This window comes from Hyperolius riggenbachi, chromosome 6, assembly GCF_040937935.1.
Source record: "Hyperolius riggenbachi isolate aHypRig1 chromosome 6, aHypRig1.pri, whole genome shotgun sequence".
In the NCBI taxonomy this organism is placed as follows: domain Eukaryota; kingdom Metazoa; phylum Chordata; class Amphibia; order Anura; family Hyperoliidae; genus Hyperolius; species Hyperolius riggenbachi.
This window is the reverse complement of record NC_090651.1, coordinates 307924755-307947484: the sequence shown is the minus strand read 5'-3', so window position 1 is coordinate 307947484 and position 22730 is coordinate 307924755. Positions and strand designations below refer to the sequence as shown.

Genomic DNA, 22730 nt, shown 5'->3' with positions numbered 1-22730 from the left:
TGCGGAGACAGTACTACTGCAGCTAGTGTACCGTGAGTTATGCTATTAGTGCGACCCGTAGTACTCATGTACAGTAAAGGTGTTACTAACGCACATTACTGTAGCAATGCTGGCAGTACCCAAGCTATAAGCGTTACTCGTGGTACACTGCCTGTGCTAATATTTCTGTACACTGTCTCCACATGGCAATGTTAACGCTGGTTAGTGCATCCCCATGTGAGTTATAACAGATATAGTCAGATACAGTATGCTTGTCTACAATATGTATGCATGTAATAAATAATCTAAATATATTTGTACAGCGTTTTTTCTGCTGTTGGACTCAAAGCGCTCAAGAGCTGCAGCCACTAAGGACACGCTCATGAGGCCACCCCAGTGTTAGGGAGTCTTGCCTTGAACTCCTTACTGAATAGGTACTGACCCTCGCCAGGATTCATACCCTGGTCTCTCATGTCGAAGACAATGCCCTTAACCAGTACACTATCCAGCCACTATCATGTGTGTATGTGCATGTGTTCCAGTGTGTAGGGGGCAAATATATGTATGTCTGTTTATGCATGTATATATTTATTTGAGTGTATGCAAGTGTAAATGTATGTTTGTGTGTTCCAAGGGGACCTCTAATACCCTTTTGGTAATGTAAATGTACCATTTAACATCTCCAACCTTGAAGAAAGTCTGTAGGGAAAATAAACTTATGAGATAATGAGCTTGATTCACAAAGCGGTGCAAACTGTTAGCACGCTGGCGAAACTCAGTTTAGGCATACGTTTAGGCGTGATAAGTTTAGGCGTGATAAGTTTAGGCGTGATAAGTTTAGGCGTGATAAGTTTAGGCGTGATAAGTTTAGGCGTGATAAGTTTAGGCGTGATAAGTTTAGTCATGATAAGTTTAGGCGTGATAAGTTTAGGCGTGATAAGTTTAGGCGTGATAAGTTTAGGCGTGATAAGTTTAGGCATGATAAGTTTAGGCGTGATAAGTTTAGTCATGATAAGTTTAGGCGTGATAAGTTTAGGCGTGATAAGTTTAGGCATGATAAGTTTAGGCGTGATAAGTTTAGGCGTGATAACTATAGCACCAACTGGGTTAGCACCGCAGTGCACAGCTGATCAAAAGTTTTGCGCTAGCAAAGTCTGTTGCGCTAAACGTCACATAGAGTTTAATGGCACTGCTTTGCGCGCGGGACTTTGCGATCTAAACTTATCACGCCTAAACTTATCATGCCTAAACTGAGTTTACAACGAGATAAAAACAAGGAACACCAAGAGCCCCAATAGTGTAATATGTACTGGTAAATGGTTACTAGATAGAGTAAATATTAATACTCACAAACCAGGGTTACCATTAGGCAACCACTGTAAAGGCAGGTGCAGAGATTTTCCTGACCCCACTCAGGAATAAGAAGTCGCTCTCTGTAGATGAGAAAAAGGGGGTTCAACCCTCCACCCAGGGTGGACTCAATATTATGCAGGAGAACAGAGGCGCCAAAAGGATAAAAGCTAAATGAGCTTAAAAACCAAATTCTTGGTAAATAGAGGAGGTAGTGGTGGACTTACCTCCTCCAAGTAGACACACAACGACTGTAGTAAACACAGTCAATATATTTTATTTATGAACTCCAAATATGCAACGCGTTTCGCAGGTTTGATCCCGATTCATCAGGCAATAACAACGGAGCAATAGCATATATGGTCAGTAGAAGAGCCAGGCACCTCTGTCAACTGAGTTTAGGCGTGATAAGGGGCTTTTCCCCAGCGTAGTGCAATGGTTATAGCGCCTAAAGCTTTTTAGCCGTTATAACTGGGTTATCACCGCTTTGTGAATAGAGCCCCATGAATTGAATCATTGTATGTGTAATACGAATAACAAATAGAACATTAGTAGCAAAGAAAAGAGTCTCATATTTTTCCAGTTCAGGTGGAATTAAAAAACTTGAGTTGTTACCTATGCAACAGAGCTTCTCTGAGCCAGTGGACTAACTTTGCCAAAATCAGTCTTGTTTTCTGGAGAGCTCACGTTTCCACTAGAGCTGAATTTGGTCTGAATCTGCAGCGTTTCCCTGCAGGTGAGTCTCACATGGAAACGCTGCCTCTGTGGACAGGATGTTGCAGATTTCTGCAGCAGCCCCCCAAATACTTAGCCAAGCATGGTGCGCGTCCCTCTAGATGCACGCTGGCTAGTGGAAACTGGCCCTTAGGCCTTGTTCACATTGCGTTCCACTCGCGTGGCCGTTCGTGTTGGCCGTTTTTGGAGGAGTTTTTTCCCCTCCTCTTGGCTCGGGTGGGCGATTTGTTTTTGTGCAAAGCTCATTTATACGGTATTTGCCCGAGCATTTTTTTTATTCACTCACTGACACAAGTCAGGAAGTGAACTCTTTGACCCGGAAAAAAATAAATATAATGTATTTATTATTAAAAACGTGAACGCAATCGCTGCACAAAGTGATTTTGTGAGCGTTTTGCGTTCCTCCCATACCTTCCATTGAGACGGAATTGCCTCAATGGTCCACGCACCGCTTTGCTGCCCACACAGCGCACAACCCGCGCTGATATGAACCTTCTCATAGACATTCATTGCACAAGCGTTCGTTTTTTAAAAAGCGAACGCAGGAGAAAATTAAAAAAAAAAAGCCTGCAGTGTGAACGAGCCCTTAAACAGCTGAGAAACAGTGAGAGACAGGCAACCCGTATTGTTTAAAGGGAAAGAAATATGGCAGCCTGTATGTACAGTACCTCTCACTTTAGGTTCCCTTTACGAGTGTAACTGCAGTTTCAGTTTTTGCCACATAAAGCAAAGACTTCTAGAAGAACTACACGTTGGGCTGTTGGCACTGAACAGAGAAAATATTTTTAACTTATATGTTTTACATTAATTTTTTTCTTTTAAAAGTTTTTACTCGGTTGCCGAAGTTTTACTATGATCTCTAGTCTACTGTTCTACTGGTGATTTGAATAAAACTAACAGATATAGTGTTAATATTCTCATTTATCTGAAGGGGGCCCTTAGATTGTGAACCAATTTCTGGAGTTTTATAGTTATTCCTCCGATTTACAGCTTTTGCTTTTTGTCTTCAAGACGACCTTCAGTGTGCTGTGACCATAAATACATTCTCTGTGTTGTTTTTCAGAGAAGCAGAAATTCTTCCTTATTTTCAAATTCATTAAGAGACACCTTACAGAAGAAGATAAGTATCCTGGAGCATCAGATCCATGAGAAGCACAACAGCTCTGAACACCAAGAAAAAGAACATGACCAACCACCTGAAGACACAGTGCGACAAAAGACCAACACAACTATACACACCAATGAAAAGGGTAGGGCTGTACATTTTGAATAATGTATTTCAACGTATTTGATAGTACCGTGCGCCAATGCTGGTTTAGGCATGAATGCTGGTGCTATGTCTGTATCTTCAGCATGCGCAAGCCTAAAGTATCTGTAAAAAATGAGACACTGGTAGTAATGCTGTACTCTAGGGAGTCTTGCCACCGTGCCAGTGCTGCAAGTACTCTAAAAAAGGGCAATACTGAGATCCAGTGGCGTAGCTAAGGAGCTGTGGGCCCCGATGCAAGTTTTACAATGGGGCCCCCCAAGCACTCTATGCTAAACAAATGATACGGCGCACCAAAACCTGCCAATGGCAACTACAGTGTTAGAGGTGCAAGAAGGGGACAGGGAACAGCTTGTTAATGATTACCACTGTTCAAAGTATCTATAGAAGTGATAATTATAAGCACAGGACCAACAGAGAGCTAATACTGTAGTTTAGGGAGGGCCCTTCAGGGCCCCTCTGGCCCAAGGGCCCCGATGCGGTCGCTACCTCTGCACCCCCTATTGCTACGCCCCTGCTGAGATCCAGCAGGTGTCCCAAGAGACTTAAGACACTTTCCCCACCCCCACACAAAACCACTGTCTACTCTAGACTCTGCATTGCAGTGCAGAGTCCATGCATGTCATGGTGTAACAGGTATGGTTGGACAGAAAGAGGCATAGTTATGCATGAGAGGGTGTGACCACAGGATGGAGAGGAGTGGCTTGATTTCCCTAAATGGAACAACAGGGGAGAAGAGGCACCCAGGAACAATACAACTTTGTTAAAAGCGCAATAAAAGAAAATTTACGCTAAACTTCTAGCCAATAGGCTCCTCAACATTCTCCCACAGTTAATTAGTTGGGACCAGGTGGGCTTCACTAAAGGGCGCCAGTCGACTGATGCTACAAGGAGAACTATCAACCTGATTAAGTTCTCGGAGCTGAGTCGAAGACCTTCTCTGCTTCTCACCTTGGACGCAGAGAAGGCCTTTGACCGGGTCCATTGGGGGTTTATAGAAGCGACATTAGCTAAGTTTGGCTTTAACGGTTCCTTTCTTTCAGCCATTATGGCACTGTACTCCTCACCCTCAGCCATGGTCAATGTAGCAGGCTTCTACTCTAAAAAGTTCAACATCTCCAACGGCACTCGTCAAGGGTGCCCTTTATCACCACTAATATTTGTCCTTACAATAGAAACCCTAGCAGAAGCAATAAGGACTAACAGCAACATCTCGGGAATAGAACTGCAAGACCAATCCCACAAGATTGGACTCTTCGCGGACGATATCATTGTTTACATAACTGACCCACTTAAATCCATTCCACATATTACTAATGTCCTGACTGCCTACTCCTCAGTGTCGTATTACAAAGTGAACGAAAGCAAATCTCTAATGCTGGGAATCAACATACCGCATCCTTTAAAGCAACAAATCTCCTCCATTTGCTCCTTCCATTGGGCAAAAAAATCAGTCCCGTACTTAGGTATAAAGCTGTCCAATTCGGTAAATAGACTATATGAAGACAACTTCCTCCCACTCCTAATCTCTATACCCAAAGAGCTAGATAACATTGCCAAATTTGAGCTCTCCTGGTTTGGCAAAATAGCGGCCTTCCAAATGAAAGTTCTTTCAAAAATCTTATACTTATTCAGAACAATACACATCTCCCTACCCAATAACTACTTCTCTAAGCTTAGTAAAATAATCGCTAAATTTCTATGGGGGAAAAAGAAACATAGAATAGCATATATAAACTTAACAATCCCAAAATCAGCAGGAGGAATAGGGGTCCCTTGCCTGAAGTCCTATTACTACGCATGTCTGCTGGAAGCCTCTAGGGATTGGTGGAAAAAAGAGTCACCTAAGCAATGGGTTAATATTGAAAGAGCCATCTCATCCTGTAACCCCCTACATCTACTAACACTCCAGCTGTTAAAAACCCAAACCAATAAATCACCCTACCCACCTATCCAAGCTACTTTTAACGCATGGTCACAATTTACCAGATCTTCTTCGTCCCAATCAGAAGGATCCCTTCTGAAATTACCCATTGAAGCTCTCACCCTCTCCACACCAAATCTGGGAATGAGGAAATGGTTGGAGGCCGGTATTTCCCTAATTTCGGACCTATATTCACCTGACGACCTCACTCTACTTGACTTTCCTACTTTAACAAAAAGGTTTCAACTTCCACCTAGAGAAGTCTTTACCTACTTACGCATCAAACACTTCCTGACAGAAACCAAATGCACTCTACCCAAAGCATCTAGACACATTGTCTCTTACTTATCTACAACTCTAGAAACTAAAGGAGGCATTTCAGTGTGGTATAAGGAACTCTTGAGGAGTAATCACAAGCAACTGCACAAATATATAGACTCCTGGTCAATTGATCTCCAAATCCCCATAGAACATTCAGATATAATTTTCTCATCTAAGGCCATATCACAATTCTCCGCCTGTATTAATCATAGGGAATCTTTCCATAAAATCTTATTAAAATGGTACCTCACCCCCAAGCGAATGGCCAATTTCTCACCTAAAATTTCTCCAGAATGTTGGAGGAAATGCCATAACACGGGCTCATTGCTTCACCTTTTATGGGAGTGCCCTAAAATTCAACCCTTCTGGGCCTCAATCACCAAGGAACTCTGTGACATTGTGCAATCCCCAATTGTGATTACACCTCAACTAGCACTTTTACATATTGGGATAAGGGCCTTTCCTGTTAAATATAGGCTATTAGTGTCACAAATACTGTGTGTAGCTAGGAGCCTCATCACTACAAATTGGAACTCGGAAGAAATTCCTTCTATCACACAGCTACGAAATCAAGTGGACTTCAATCTCCAAATGGAACGTTCTATCAGAAACTACAACAATGACAATGACCCACCATTCCTCTTAAGCATCAAATGGCCCGACTCTCCTTCTTAATGGCTAACTCGAAGGTAGAAAAACCAATCCCTGCGATTGGGGCTTATAACACGGCCATCAGCCCTATAACGACCTAAAACAGGCTCAACAGAGATATAAATCTTTACCCCCAATACCCCCTGCCTTGCAAGCAAACAAACACCCCACGAGCTTACCCCTTAATGCCCCCAGGTACATCACCACCTATATACATCACCATTTGTATAATCCACCTATTTAGTCTTTTCTATATCTCTTCAGACCTTCAGGCCATAGTTAATGTTTATCATTTACTGTATATTGTTGATTCCTTTTTTCTGTACGTATGGCATAATGTCCTATCTTGTAAAGTACTGTAATTGTTGATGATGTCTTGATGGTCAGATGTCATATGTACTTGTTGTTAAAAATAACAAAAACAGAAAACTCAATAAAAATTTATTGAAAAAAAAAAAAAAGCGCAATAAAAGCAAAACACAGGGGAGGTGGTTTACCTCTTTAATGACACTAGCGAGGTTGACCAAAAAAGTGTTTTTTATTTGCACAGGTAACGCATTTCATGGGTGCGTGCCCCCTTCTTCAGGCCAATCACAGTGCCAATATAAAAAATCCAAAAGGTTCAGAGCGACTCCCTAAATGGAAGTTAAAACAAAAATAGGGAATCTGTTGTGGTTCACTAGAGCTCCGTCTACCAGTGCTGATTGGTTGCTAAGGCTACGTAGTATGCAGCCTTACCACTGGCATTTCTGTTTCAGAGACAATTAGGGCCCATTTCCTCTACATGCAATATTTTTTATAACTTAAAATTTTATTGAAAAAAAACGTAAGAAATCCAGACCTTGATAGAAAATATCAAACAAATTCCGTCAAAGGCGAGGTAGCTATCATAGCAGTATACATGTCAATGCCATGCAATTCGCCAAATGTTCTGACCAAAACGGAAACGAAGAAACAAGCTGACATGATTTGGGAAAATACCCTGTTTCCCTGAAAATAAGACCTAGCTGGAATTTTGAACAGGCTCGAAATATAAGCTCTGCCCGGAAAACAAGCCCTAGCAGCAGTTAAAGAGGAGGAAGAGGTGGCCAGCAAGCGGAGACACAACAGTGCAGTGCCGATTGGGCACTAGTTCTTCCATTCCAGCACACAGCAAGGTTATCAGCAGTGTGCAGGGATGACAGGGCAGGTGCCTGATCGGTACATTGCACAGGAGGAAGAGGCGGCCTGCAAGCGGGGAAAGCGGTGCAGCGCTGATTGGGCACCAGTCCTGTCATCCCAGCACACAGCAAGGTTATCAGCAGTGTGCAGGGATGGCAGGACAGGTGCCTTATCAGTACAGTAGCATACCTTCAGATTGAGCAGAGGAGGGGCGGCACAGTGGGGAAGGCAGGAGGACAAACACAGTACAAAGGAACAGGAAATGTTCTGCTGAGAGACACTTCCTGATAGAAATATAAGACATCCCCTGAAAATAAGCCCTAGCACATCTTTGGAGAAAAATTAATATAAGGTGTTGTCTTATTTTCCGGGAAACACAGTAGCAAGTGAACCCGTAAGGACTGGAGAGACTACCGGATACAAGAGAATAGAGAAACAGAAACTAGCTTGTCCCAGCTCATGCAGACTAGAGTCCTAATGAACAACTCATGACCATTAATGGCTGAAACATGAACAATTAGAGTATTCAAAATGGATAAAGAGAGCTAAAATAATCGCTCAACTTGCAGAATTGTAGTAACAGGGTATAAAAATCCCTTATGAGAGATTTGAGGATAAAGGAGAAAGAAGAGAAAAGGGAGAAAAAGAAGGGGGGAAAATAAGAAAAGAAAGAAGAGGAGATGAAACAAGAGAAAAAAACTAAACAAAATGAGCTTTACAAGTGCATCTGAATACCATTATATTCATTTTGTAACGGACTGCATTCAACAAATTTCCAGATGCAATTGCGTTTTCCATGCAATTAGCGTGTAATGCATTTAAATGGAAACCACATATGTAGTTAGGTGAAATCCCAGGAATGGATATATAGCCTTATGTACCCTATGTAGAATTACATCCAGTAGTAGTAGTAGTAGTAGTAAAATAAATGCAACACATGCAAAAATGCATAAAAAAAAGCATGAAAATACATGTAAACACAAACAAAAACTTTTTTACTTAAGTTTTTGTAGTGGCCATGGGTGATCTAGCTTACATTACGCACATAAAACAGTTATCTTTATGCTGGCCATTAAAAATGTGAAGATTGGTAAATTTAGATGGAGGATTGTCTACAACAATGTTTACATTCTGAAGCTGACTGTACATTGTTAGATCAGGGAAATTATTCGGATCTCAGAATACTGATTGTTTTGTTGGCTTTCCATCCTGCACCAGATGATGCGGTACATACACTAAACTGCGTTAATCAGAATAACATGCATGAGTAAAGTCTTACGCTCAATAAGTTGTTTGTTCCCACGGTACGCAATTGCTGAAGATGGACCGGGGTACAATCGTTTGTTGCCAAGTATCCCCCGATCCAACTTCCGCGGTCTTGTGGTGGGTATTCAGCTTTAGTCTTATGGCCATCTTGATAGAAGCAGAATTTAGTGATATGCATAAAGGAAATCCACCATTTCCACCACAAAAATAAAGGCTGGAAGAAAGCTTATACATACTATATTTGTTCTTTTTATTTTGTTATCATCCATGGATGGACCATAGATTTATAGATGAGTAATCATTTACTGTCAGAAATGACATGATAAACGAATCGCCTCCAACTATCTTCAACTTTAGCTTAAAAAGACTCTATAATAAAAAAAACGTCCCCTGGGGGGTACTTACTTCGGGAGGGGGAAACTCAGGGTCCCGATGAGGCTTCCCCCATCCCTGTTGCTGCAGGCAATCCAGCGCTGGCTCCTCCGAAGCGACCCGCAATCCTGGCTCGATAAACCTGATAAGGCTTGATATATTTACCTTCCCGGCTCCAGCGGGGGCGCTGTTGCGGCTCTCAGCACGGAGATAGGCGGAAATAGCCAATGTCTGTCGGGTCCGCTCTACTGCGCAGGTGCAGGAGACTTGCGCCTGCGCAGTACAGCGGACCGACAGCGATCGGCTATTTCCGCCTATCTCTGAACGGAGAGCCGATACTGCGCCTGTGCTGGAGCCGGGAAGGTAAATATTTACATCCCCGCTGTTCGGAGGGGCACAGCAAGACCGCTGTGGGACACAGGAGGACGGGGGAAGCCTCGATAGGATCCGGAGGCTTCCCTCACCCGAGGTGAGTACCCCCCAGGGGAACTTTTTTTAGTTACAGGTTTTCTTTAAAGAGACACTGAAGCTAAAAAAATAATTATGATATAATGAATTGGTTGTGTAATACGGATAATTACTAGAACATTAGTAGCAAAGAAAATATTCTCATATTTTTATTTTCAGTTACATAGGTTTTTTATTTTATAACATTGCATCATTCTCTAATATTTGCAGTTTACACATTACTCAGCATTCTAAATGATTTTAAAGAGCAGGCCAGTGAACTTTTGAACTGTTCTCTGCAGGAAAAAAAAATAGTGACAGACACTTGAGATAACAAGCTTCAGAAGACAGAGCTCTCTGTGACTTTGAAACTCGAGGAGCTCAGTGTCTCTTTTGCATAGATAACAACTGGAGTTTCTTAACGCTTCCTGTACTGGAAACAATATTAGACTTATGTCTCTGCTGCTAATGTTTTATTTCTTAGCTGTACTACACATACAAATCATTATATCATATTTTCCGCTTCAGTGTCTTTTTAAGGTTTTATCAGAGATGGATTAAGATGTAATGGGCCCTAGGCAAGGTAATAGATTCGGGGACCCCTTGTTGTCCTTTTGGTAAGCTGAAGTGGAGAGAGGTCAGAGAAGGTGGCAGGTGGGCCCTGGGGGAATAAATAGGTCCCAAGCACCTGACTAGGTTGCCTGGTGGATTATCATCATTACATAACACCTGCTATTCAAAGTCATTACAGTTCAATTAGCAAATCAAAATGTAATTTCCCTAGCAATACATGACTATTAGAGCAATCTAGAGATTGCCTGTCTTGCAGACCCATTTGATCTGAATATACAGTAGTCATTTATATTACTTTGAAACAATCATAGGTGACAACCGGGTATTATCTTTTGTTCAGAATAGTAGCTATCTCCACTATGAACTGAGCCCTTTTCTTCACCATAAGAACGTTTAAATATTAACTAAATTACAATCCATTTTTTACACACTTGACAAATATTCAGCAAAGACTTTTATTGACTGTAGTATTTGCTTAAGGCTGAATAGCAAACCTGTTCCTCACCATTCCTTATCTTTTTCCAACAGGACACAAGGCAGACAAGAAGTCCAATGATTTCAGGGTCAATTTCCCTCTCAGGACAAACTACATGTATGCCAAGGTGAAAAGGACGCTTCACCACGAGATTTTTGCATTCACCATCTGCTTATGGTTAAAATCTAACTCATCCCCTGGTGTGGGCACACCCTTCTCATACTCTGTTCCTGGTCAAGCCAATGAGGTGGTGCTCATAGAATGGGGTAACAACCCAATGGAACTGCTTATTAATGACAAGGTAACAGCCTATGCTTTTATTTGCATTATTTTGTTCATAGCAGTGTTGTCTGGCTTATAAAACTCTTCAAAAAACTCACCAAGCAGCTGAGCAGTCTTACAAATGGGCTATTAACAGGTTGTCCATGTTCTGAATCAGAACTATTCAACCGAGCAATTTAGTTCACACTTCCGAGGAATTTAATTTGGCAATACAGGTGAAACGCTAAAAAATTTGAATATTGTGCCAAAGTCCATTGATTTCAGTATATCAACTTAAAAGGTGAAACTAATATATGAAATAGGAACTCTTTGCAGGTGTTTTGGATTCACTAGCGGGTTAGAGTCCGACACTTTGAGCCTAAAATATTGAACAATTTCCCAATATTCGAATGGTCTCAGATTTTGATTTTAGGGGTTTCCTAAGCTGTAAGCCATAATCATCAAACTTATAACAAATAAAGGCTTGTCATATCTCACTTGCATGTAATGAGAATATTTAATATATTAGTTTCCCATTTTAATGGACATCTGAAGTGACATGAGACATGATGAGATAGACATGGGTATGTACAGTGCCAAGCACACAAATAACTATGCTGTGTTTCTTTTTCTGCCTGAAAGAGTTAAAAATCAGGTATGCTAGTGACGGTTTCTGTCTGGGTCGGGACCGGGTCAGACTACAGCGTAACCCTCTCTGATAAGGAATTGCAGCCGCCATAAAACACTTTCCTTGCTGTAAATGGCTTCGGAGAGCAGGAAAGAGATAAAAAAAGGGGTCAATAGTTCAAAGTTTTTAACTCTGACATACTTCAATAAACGTGTCATTGAGAAGAGGCCATGAAATAGTAAAAACTTAAAAAGTAGATTTAAATATAAAATAAAACTATGGGATAACTTAAAAAGAGTCATTTTTAGAAGTATCAGGATAAATGCAATTGTTTATGTCATTAGTTTATGTTCACCCCGGATGTCCTTTACGTTGAATTACTGAAATAAATTGACTTTTGCACGCGTTTCACCTGTAGCACAAAGAACACAAAAGTTTGTTATGTACAGTTTTGTGGTATATTGTACTGTTTTCCAGTAATTATAACATAACAGTTAATTAGAAATGCATTTCTAAAATTCATCAGGGCTGTCGGTTGGGAAAAAAATGTCTAGAAATCCAGTTCTGATATTTCTGAACTTCACCTTTGAAGGAAAGACCTGAAAAATGGTGAGGGTGTCTGAGACGGGACAGTGGCAATCTTGCTTTGGCTCTTCTTTTGCACACCTGCTCTTGTAGAGGCCCGATGGCAGGGCAGGTTGCCGCCAAAGATCATTGCATTTTGGGCAGTCATTCCTCACTTATTCCTACATCTTATTCCTACTTGTGTACAGTACTTTTATTCTTGCCTAATTAAACAGATCATGTTAACAGTAGCTTCTGATGGATGATATTGCTATATGTGCTACTTTCAAAAATGCTTGGTTGTAGTCTGTACTGGAATGCTACAGAATACATTAATTTATACTTTTATACATATCTTAATCTACACATTTCCAATCTACAGGCAGCCACGCTACCACTGCCCATCCATGACGGCAAATGGCACCATGTTTGTGTCACATGGACTACTAGAGATGGTTTGTGGGAGTCCTACTTGGATGGTGTAAGAAGGGGAAGTGGAGAAGGCCTGGCATCTTGGCATCCAATAAAACCAGGTGGCATTTTTGTCTTAGGACAGGAACAGGTAAGAAGATTCAACTAAAATGTCAATTTCCTAAAAAGCTATAGACAGATAGATTTGATCACAGGTCGAACTCCAGTCCTCAAGGGCCAGATCCATGTCAGTGTTTAGGATGGACTGACAAATGGAGAAATGTGTTCTGCTTGATGAACCACGCCTTTCCTGATTCAATCTTGATTCCCGATTCTGTCCCATCAATTAATTTGAGCTGTGCCAAAAATGTGTGAGTTCAACATCCCTGGATTAGATAGATTAGAAAAGTGTTGCACTCAAGTATACTGAAAGTCAGGGCCGGTTTAAGCCATGCAAGGACCCCGTGACAAAGGTAACCTGTGCCCCCACCCCACCAAAGTCAGCCCCGGGGGGGCCCTTATCTGGCCGTACGTCCACGTGTGCAATGCACGCTTCGTTACTTGCATAAGTACCAGTAAAATAACTGTGCACAATTTTATCCCAGTTTCATGTATTAAGGCCATTGATTGGACGGATACGCCTTGCTAGATTGATGCAAACTAATCCTTTCTTTTCGTAGCATCTTTGATAGTATCCAGTAGGGATGGTGAATGAGATGCAAATCATTTATAGCATCATGCAAATTTTGTAAGCAGCTTGAAAATGAACCAATCAAAACCTGCTGAGGTAAAAATTGATTGGTCAGTTTTTAAGCTGCATAAATTTGCATACAACATTTGAAAATTCCTGCATCAAGTCAAAATTATTTGCATCTCATTGGCCATCCCTAGTATCCAGTAGCAAACATAATGAAGTTCTTTAGTAATAAAAGGTTTCAGTAATATGTAAGCGCCTCTCAGAGGCACTTTGGCAAATCGATTGACATTCAATTGTGTTCTCCATATTCAATTGCCTGATGAAGCGGATGTTGGCCCGTGAAACGCGTTGCATCATATCTGGAGAATTGTTTTAAATAAATGTTATAGTTGTATTCATAACGGCTTATTTTGCCTGGTCATTTATATACCTGAGGGAGGTGAATCCACCCATTTCCTTCCTTTTAAACTGGTTTTAACAAATTTTATCCTGTGATGGCGCCTCTGTTATCCTTGTTTTACCACTGATCCAGTCCACCCTTGGTGGAGGGGCGTATCCCCATCTTTTCCTTTCTACAGAGAGCGACTTTTTAGACCTCACCTGAGTGGGGTCAGGTGATAATTCTCCCCACCTGCCTTTCCAGTGGTCGCCTGTGTGGTGATCCACACTTGTGAGTATAATCTCATTTATCTAAATATATTCAGACCCACTGAAATTACTACACTAGATTGGGCTCTCGTTTTCAATTTTTTCGTTTTCCAAGCATCAGTAATATGTAAATTCGGGTTCCACCATACCTGGAATCTGCATCAGTGGAGCATGTTTGTGTTGGGTTTATCGGACTTAGGAATAGCTTAGCTAGCTTAGCTTAGCGAGGCCAATTAAATTTTTGCTTGAAGTATGTAAAAGCGTACAATAAATTTCTCTCATGCATAGAACTAAATCATCCTTCCATTAACAGGACACCTTGGGAGGAAAGTTTGACGCAACACAAGCATTTATGGGTGAAATTTCTGACTTTAATATGTGGAGCTACATCTTAACGCCAAGTGAGATCTACAAGCTGGCCACATGTGCTTCTCACTCTACCGGTGATGTCATAGAGTGGACTGAGTCCTCCATGGAACTCCACGGGGGCGTGACTAAACTTCCATTTAACTCTTGCCATTGACATGAGGAGTCCCTCCACATGCAGCATGCTCTGATTGGAGGCCCAGACATGGAATGGGCTTCAACCACCCCAAAGACTATTGCTTCAAATGGAGTAGAAACAATTGTATGTCTTTTTTCCTATACCTCTATTTTCTTGGTTTATGTTATTTTTTCATGTTTGTGATTTAATCTCTTTGGTTTTTTAATAGTATGTAATGCACCCTAGATATATAGGCTTGTATAATAAGGCGATGCAGAGAGTATCTAAGGTCTACATTTAAGGTATTGGAACCAAGATCCACCAGGTTTTGGATTGATACAGGACATTTCTTTTTTCCTGCAGGTTTCTATTATTGGAACATTGCTGTCCGCCTTATTAAATAAGCCTAAAAAAGGGCCAGTGCACACCAAAAACCTCTAGCAGATCCGCAAAACGCTAGAGGTTTTTGGAGCAGATTTTCAGAGCGATTCTAGGCATGTTTAGAGAGGTTTTCTAAACATGCCTAGCGTTGTTTGGAGCGTTTTTGTGTAGCAGATTTCATATATTGTTACAGTAAAGCTGTTACTGAACAGCTTCTGTAACAAAAACGCCGGCAAAACCGCTCTGATCTAGCGTTTGTCAGAGCTGTTTTCTGCTTTCCTATACTTTAACATTGAGGCAGAACGCCAAAAAAATAATACATTAGCCAAGCGGTTTTCTATCCCCAAGCGTTTTTTAAAAATGCTCCAGAACCGCTCTGGTATACACCAGCCCATAGAGGATAATTTATCATGACCAGTACTAAGAAAATTAGAGCAAAAAATGGAAGTGTTACCAGAGCAACTAATCAAAATCCTTGTTTCATTTCACGGCTAAAATATGATTGGTTGCTTTGAGCCACTGCACGTGTTCACCAGTTTTCTGCACCTGTCTGATAAATTTGCATCACTGTATAGTATGATATTGGCAAATCTGGCTGCTTGCATGTTAAAGGACAACTGAGGTGACATGTGACATGATGAGATAGACATGTGTATGTACAGTGCCTAGCACACAAATAACTAGGCTGTGTTCCATTTTTTCTTTCTCTGCACAAAAGAGTTAAAAATCAGGTATGCAAGTGACAGTTTCTGTCCGGGTCGGTACCGTGTCGGATTGGGTCAGACTATAGCATAACCCTCACTGATTAGTAATTACAGCCATAAAACACTTTACTGTCAGTAAATGGCTTCTCGGGGGAAGGAAAGAGATAAAAAGGGTCAATAATTCATAGAGCTCTGGCATACTTCTAAGAAAGTGTCATTGAGCAGAGATTATAAAGCAGTAAAAACTTAAAAAGTAGATTTAAATATAAAATAAAACTGTGGGATAGCAGTATATTGGGATATTTTTAGGAGAAGGAGGATAGATACAATTGTTTTTCTCATCAGCTTATTTTTGTCTCGGATGTCCTTTAAATGTGTCTTTTGATTCGTTCTAGCAGATCTGCTAAGAAAAACCTATTGATCTTTCCATCTGTGAATGTTTAGTAAAGAATAGAATTCTAGTTGTTCCCTGTGAAGATACACGTACATTGCCAGGGTATCGCATTGCCACTGTAATGCAATAATAAACAATATCTCAGCCACTGCTGCAGCTATAGCAATGGCAGAGGGTGCAGCGTCACTCAGAATTGTAAAGCTTATGGGGCCTGATTTTACTTCTCATAATAACATATCACAGAAACTTCTCTTATAAAGGCCTCAATTCACTAAGATCATGCTGGAGATAATAAGGCAAGAGAAAACTTACCTCCACATAAGAGAGAGTTATTTTATCTCTTCATTCCTTAAAGTTACCTCCTCTGTAGTTAAGTTACCTCCTCTGTAGTTATTTTCACATGCAGTTAATAAACAGCCTGTCTTTAACTCTGGAGTTATTTTAAGGATTAAAGAGTTAACTTAACCACCCTGGCGTTCTGATTAAATCGCCAGGGTGGCTGCGGGAGGGTTTTTTTTAAATAAAAAAAAAACTATTTCATGCAGCCAACTGAAAGTTGGCTGCATGAAAGCCCACTAGAGGGCGCTCCGGAGGCGATCTTCCGATCGCCTCCGGCGCCCAGAATAAACAAGGAAGGCCGCAATGAGCGGCCTTCCTTGTTTTGCTTATATCGTCGCCATAGCGACGAGCGGAGTGACGTCATCGACGTCAGCCGACGTCCTGACGTCAGCCGCCTCCGATCCAGCCCTTAGCGCTGGCCGGAACTTTTTGTTCCGGCTGCGCAGGGCTCAGGCGGCTAGGGGGGCCCTCTTTCGCCGCTGCTCGCGGCGAATCGCCGCAGAGCGGCGGCGATCAGGCAGCACACGTGGCTGGCAAAGTGCCGGCTGCGTGTGCTGCACTTTATTTGATAAAAATCGGCCCAGCAGGGCCTGAGCGGCAGCCTCCGGCGGTGATGGACGAGCTGAGCTCGTCCAGACCGCTCAGGAGGTTAAAGACAGAAGAGTTAACTTTAGGCTTGCCTGAGGTAAAATGTTTCCTGAATACTACATGCCTTATCACCATGGTAACAACTCTAGAAGAGTTATTAAAGACAGGAGATAAGCTTAGTGAATTGAGGCCAAAGCCATGAGAGGAACAATGCCTGATCTGCAATAATCTCATGTCAATAGGTACTGATAGACAAGAAAGGCTGAGAGATCTTGGGTGGCATCCTTCTGTCCCACACCAGCCACACCCAGGGGCGTAACAATAGACCCTGCAAGGGATGGAGTCGCAGGGGGGCCCAGAAACCTGAGGGGGCCCCATGGGGGGAGAAGTTTATTTTCCTTGTCCTGAGAGACTGACATCTGAGGGCACGGAGAGAAAAAAACTTTCTGCTCTCTGCACAATTGTTCTAATGAGTGCATATGCTCACCCACTGATAAGGAATCATACAAAGTTTTGCAGACAAAGATTTGTAGACAGTCCCATTCAGTGTGCAGCAAGCTCTTGTGTACAGCACCCTGCTCCCAGCCTCTCTACCCCTCCCTAAGTGCTGTGTACTGTAGTGATGCTGGAGGAGTCTGCAAAGCCAGTTCTGTTCCATCAGATATGGACAAAGTGAGTGTAATAAGCTGAGGCTGGGAGCACACTCATCTGTTGGTTTTCCATAGGTGCTTTCTGCACACCATGTGCATCTGTATAGTTTTTATCTGCATGGGGGGGGGGGAGTTATCCAAAATTTCGCAGGAAGGCCCAGTGATTTCCAGTTACGCCCCTGCCCATAGCTTAGACATACACACTTGGGCAAACCAAGCATTCATGTTTATGCTACAACCAGTCTCCATAGATATATTAGGCATGATTGACCCCACAGCTGTCCTCTAATAAGCTGTGGCTGGCTTGTGGCAGAGCAAGCACGTTCCTGCCTTGCTGGTTGGTCTTGATCAATGTGGTTGCTTGCAGTTTAAGGAAAATCATTGTCAGTCAGGTCAGGTGACCATCAACAGTGGGCAAAATTTGCTATCTTGCCTAGGGCCACATTCTATCTTAATCAATTTCTGTCTGGCACCAGAATCAAGAAATCATTTAACATTCCTCCATTGGTTTGTGTTCACACTAGTGCTGAAATCTGTTCATTTCATGGAATGGATTACAATGGACATGTCAACATGTTGACAGATCCTTTGTTAAGAATAGAATCCATTTAAGGGGCCCATACACCTAACGATTTTCCCGCCGAAATACGGCCGTTTCGATCACAGTGATCGAAACGGCCATGAAATCGCCGTTCACACCGCTGACAGAACGATGGATTTCCGCCCGAAATCCATCATTCCCGTCGACTCCCGTCGATCCATCCGTGGGGAAGATTTTTCTCGGTCGCCGGCGGGTCGGCAGTGCGTCGATAGCGGCGTTCGAATGCCCGACGACCGACGCAATACAGCAGGTATAAATTACCTGCTCCGCCGGCGCGAGTCCCCTGGTCCACTGCTGTCTTCTCCGGAGAAGATGCCGGGACCAGGCGGAGAAGACAGCGGTGGACCAGGGGACTCGCGCCAGCGGAGCAGGTAATGTATGCGGGGGGGGGGGGGGGGGGGGAGGGGGGGGCGCCAGCTCCACAGATTGTGATCGGTTTCATGCTGAAATCGATTCACAATCTGTTTGCAGTAAAGGTGGCCATACGATCCCTCTCTGATCAGATTCGATCAGAGAGGGATCTATCTTTTGGTCGAATCTGATGGCAAATCGACCAGTGTATGGACACCTTTAGACATGTGCTGATGTTCATTTTGTCCACTGCAGGGGCAAATACAGTCACAGAGGCACTTGGCTGCGATTCACACTTGTATAAGTTTCCTCTGATCATTTGCATGATGAGGCGGGACTGTACCCACGAAACGCGCAAAAAATAAATGTTATTTTTTGATATAAATATTTTTGTCTGATAAAATCCCTGACTGAGCATTCAGTCTGGCTTTGCTATAATGACTCAGCTATAGCGAATCCTGAGCAGAGCCAGCAGGGGGCAGGCTTGGACTTGAAAAGACATGAGAGAACACAGACTGAGCTATAAATATTCCTGAGCAAAGCCAGACTGAATGCTCAGTCGGGGATTTTATCAGGGCTGATTAGAAGCAAGCTGTGCAGTGCAGAATGAAACAGAAAGCAGGGTAGGCGTTTTCTCTAATGTTCCCACTGATATATATGGTAAAATACATGAGGGTGCTTCGTCTCTGGTTCCCTTTAAAGGAAATATGAAGTGAGAAAAATATGGAGGCTGCCATATTTTATTTCTTTTTAAACAATACTCAGTGCTGTGTGATATGTTGGCGCTTTATAAATACAATAAATAAATAAAATACTTCTGATCTGTTTGGCTGCAGTAGTGTCTGAATAACATCAAAAACAAGCATGCAGCTAATCTTGTCAGATCTGACAATAACGTCAGAAACACCTGATCTGCTGCATGCTTGTTCAGGGTGGCTATGGCTAAAAGTATTAGAGGCAAATGGTCAGCAGGACAGCCAGGAAACTAGTATCATTTAAAAGCAAATAAATATGGCAGCCTCCATATCCCTCTCGCTTCAGTTGTCCTTTAACAAATCAGGCCCAGAATAACAGCTAAGGAAGTGACTTCTATATTTTTAAATGAAAGTAAAATGAATCATGCAAGTATCTTGCATTATTGATCAGAGCCGCATTTCTAGACGTTAAGCACATTTAAGTATAAGTATGCTAACCCTTTAAACCGTGAACCGCAGGATTGTAGAATATGAATTATTCATAATCAGCCTGTACATATGTGCTACAATCTCTGAGTGCAGTTTTACATTTACTTGTGGTGTGATTTATGTAGGTCATAGTTCTGTAAGTGATGTATTTGTGCTTCATTTGTATTTCTGGGGTTAAAACAGAGCATGAATTTTCAGGCCAGTATGACATCAGCTGGCCACCCACCATCTTTCTGTATGTGCTGCGCTGTGGAGGATTGTCCATGTGTTGTATAATGTGCATTCTGACTGTATTATTCTGTTCATGTTTATGTGTGGTTTGTTATTTCTGTATTTTAGCCAATATGTATTGCTGTGTTTACATAATATATGTGGAAAACTAATTCATATATATTTGTGTCTTTCTTAAAGGTTGCCATTTTAGTCGTTTACCTAGGGCTTCTCCCCGCCCCCCTGAAGTCTTTAACCACTTCAGCCTTCAATCGTTTTTCACCTTATGCATCTGAGCAATTTTCAGCTCCCATTCATTAGCCAAGAACTTTATCACTAATTATCACCATTAATTGATCTATATCTTATTTTTTCTGCTAAGAATTATTTTTTTCTGAATGGCTTTTAACAGGAATATTAAGAAAAAAAATTGGAAAAATTCATTATTTCTCAGTTTTCGGCCCTTATAGCTTTAAAATAATACATTCGTCAACAAGAGAAATGGCGCTCTGGCAAAAAATTCACAATATATCAAAAGTCCATGTACAGGAGACCTAAAATTGTAAAATGTCCATAAGCATCTAAAATTTTCACTATGTCTTCTTCTATTGCTGAGGCGTAATCTACTGCAGATCCTGATTCATTGGCATGCGAGTGGACCACCACCAACACCCTTTGTGTGCCACTCACCGCTGTAGTAGACCAACCAATGGTCTATATGCACCCTGGGACCGTTCCCGGGTCGTCCCCCACCTCTCGATCAAAGCTCTTTACCTCCAGATGCAGTATGTCATGACCTCAATAAAAAATGCTCAACATAGCGTAATACTGCTAAAAAAGTTTTAATGATAAAAAAACTATTGCACTTACAATCTCCACGAAGGTTTAAAAGTATGAGTAATTTTGGCACGGGCTCTCCCCCGCATAGGTGGCCGGGCTGGCTGGCTTAGGCTGACCCTGTCGTTTCTCCGCTGCGCATACGGCAACGCCAGGGTGCCTGCTCGCCTCCTCACCACGCTGCTCCGTGCTCAATCCACTTCCGCATTAGACTCCGCCCTATCGATTTCGTCACTTCGTGACTCGTCAGGGGCTCGGAGTCCAATGCGTCAGGCAAATCAGTTATAGCAGCCTTCTCCTCCCTCAACCCGCCCCCTCCCTACGTGACCTATCAGCACAGGTTGCAAAACTCGCTGGTGCGAGTGACGTATCCTCCTGCCCTCCGTGTTATTGCCATAGCCTTCCAGCTGAGCCATCCAGCGGGCATACCCACATGTTAACAATCCCACACATACAGTCAGTTCCCTAGATATCTCCCCCCCAAAAAACAACAATAATTACATTTCCATAACACCCCTCCCTTCAGTACCTCTCCTACTAGTTGTCACTATACATAGTAAATCTATTCTAAACCCGTGCTAGAAAAAAACCCACATTCTATTCCTTATCCCCTCCCCCCACTACGCTCATTGCAGAGTTTCCCCCAGATCTCCTATCGTACCTGTGAAGCATACAATATTCCTGTATACACATAAACTCCTCCACCTCCATACTTTATATCACCTAGTGCGTGTTATCACACACCCACTGTGTGCCCCGTTTTCCAGGGGGCCCGGGAGCATGCGCACACATCGCACCCACCCCCTATCCACAAAGCCACCCCAATGGGAGTGCATCAAAATTATCCCAGGAAGCTAGCCCCACCATACCCCCCTAGTCACCCAGAAAACATACCAGATCTATATCTATATTTAACCCCTCGGGTCTGAGGGTCCCCATATTGTGAATCCATTTTGTTTCCTCTTGTGACACCCTCTTTAGTTTGTTACACCCTCTCAAATGGGGTATTATTTTTTGTAGGGCACAAAATGACAGGCCTTTAGGGTCACAGTCATGATGTGAACAAAAATGTGCTGAGAGGCTATGATTGGGGTACCCCTTCCGAATGTTACGGATATGCTCCCCCATTCTTTCCTTTAGGGTCCTGGTGGTTCTCCCAATATATTGCCATCCGCATTCGCACCAAGCAAGGTATACCACATGTCTGTCATTACATGTGATGAATTCCCTAATATTAAAGTTTTTTCCATTACTAAAGGATACCACTTTGTTGGTCTTGATACCTTTAGCTTCCCTGCAGGCTTTGCACCCTCGACATGGAAAGAAACCGGCAGTTTGCCACCCCTGCATAATCTGAACTTTTTTAGGGTCCACACAGCTAGGTGCAAGGAGTTGTTTCAGGTTTTGAGCCTTCCTGTATATGAACTTTGGTCTGTTGGGTAAAATCCCTCTCAATGTAAGGTCGGTTCCCAGTATGTCCCAATGTCTGGTGATTATTTTCTGTAACTGCCTATACTGGGTATTGTAGCCTGTAATAAATGCGATTTCATACTCACCTCCCCTCTCTATCTCATCTTTGTCCCTTAACAGCATATTTCTATCTAGATCTCCAACCCTTCTGATCTCTCCTTCCAACTCTGTTTCTGAGTAACCCTTCTCCATGAATCTTTCCTTTAGTATCCCAGCTTGTTGATAGTAATCTCCTATGTTTGTACAATTTCGCTTCATTCTCAAAAATTGCCCTTTGGGGATCCCCCTAATCCATGTTGGATGATGGCAGCTATCCGTGCTTATATACCCATTTCTGTCAGTTTCCTTGAAATAACTCTTTGTCCCCATTTTGTTACCCTCTCGCAAGATTTCTAAATCCAAGAACTGCATGCTCTTATCACTGTACTGCATGGTGAGGGAGATACTCAAGTCATTGTCATTTAGCTGTGCCAAAAAACCTTGCAGGCCCTCAATCCCCCCTCCCCATACAAAGAACAGGTCATCAATGAAACGTCGCCATATTCTTATGGGCCCCCCCTTTTCCAATATGGATTGTTCCCATTTCGCCATGAACAGGTTTGCCAGGCTTGGGGCATAGCTCGCTCCCATGGCACAACCCTTTGTCTGACTATAGAAGGTGCCATCATGCCAGAAATAATTTCTTTCCAGGGCAAACCTCAATAGTTTCAATATATACTCTCTCTGTTCTTCCTTGATCTTATCCTCCTTTTTGAAGAAAAAAATCGACCGCTTGTAATCCCTGATCATGCTTTATATTCGTGTATA

The 22730-nt window shown here is 42.4% G+C and overlaps 1 protein-coding gene across 1 annotated transcript in view; it reads left to right on the top strand.

Moving 5' to 3' along the window:
* LOC137521680 (neuronal pentraxin-1-like) overlaps positions 1–16270 on the top strand; it is a 35237-nt gene extending 18967 nt beyond the window's left edge. The window contains exons 2-5 of the mRNA XM_068241286.1: positions 3128–3314; positions 10575–10822; positions 12357–12536; positions 14044–16270. Of these exons, the coding sequence (XP_068097387.1) occupies positions 3128–3314; positions 10575–10822; positions 12357–12536; positions 14044–14253 (825 nt within the window). The 3' untranslated portion in view covers positions 14254–16270. The remainder of the gene's footprint in view (positions 1–3127; positions 3315–10574; positions 10823–12356; positions 12537–14043) is intronic.
* Positions 16271–22730: the final 6460 nt, after the last annotated feature.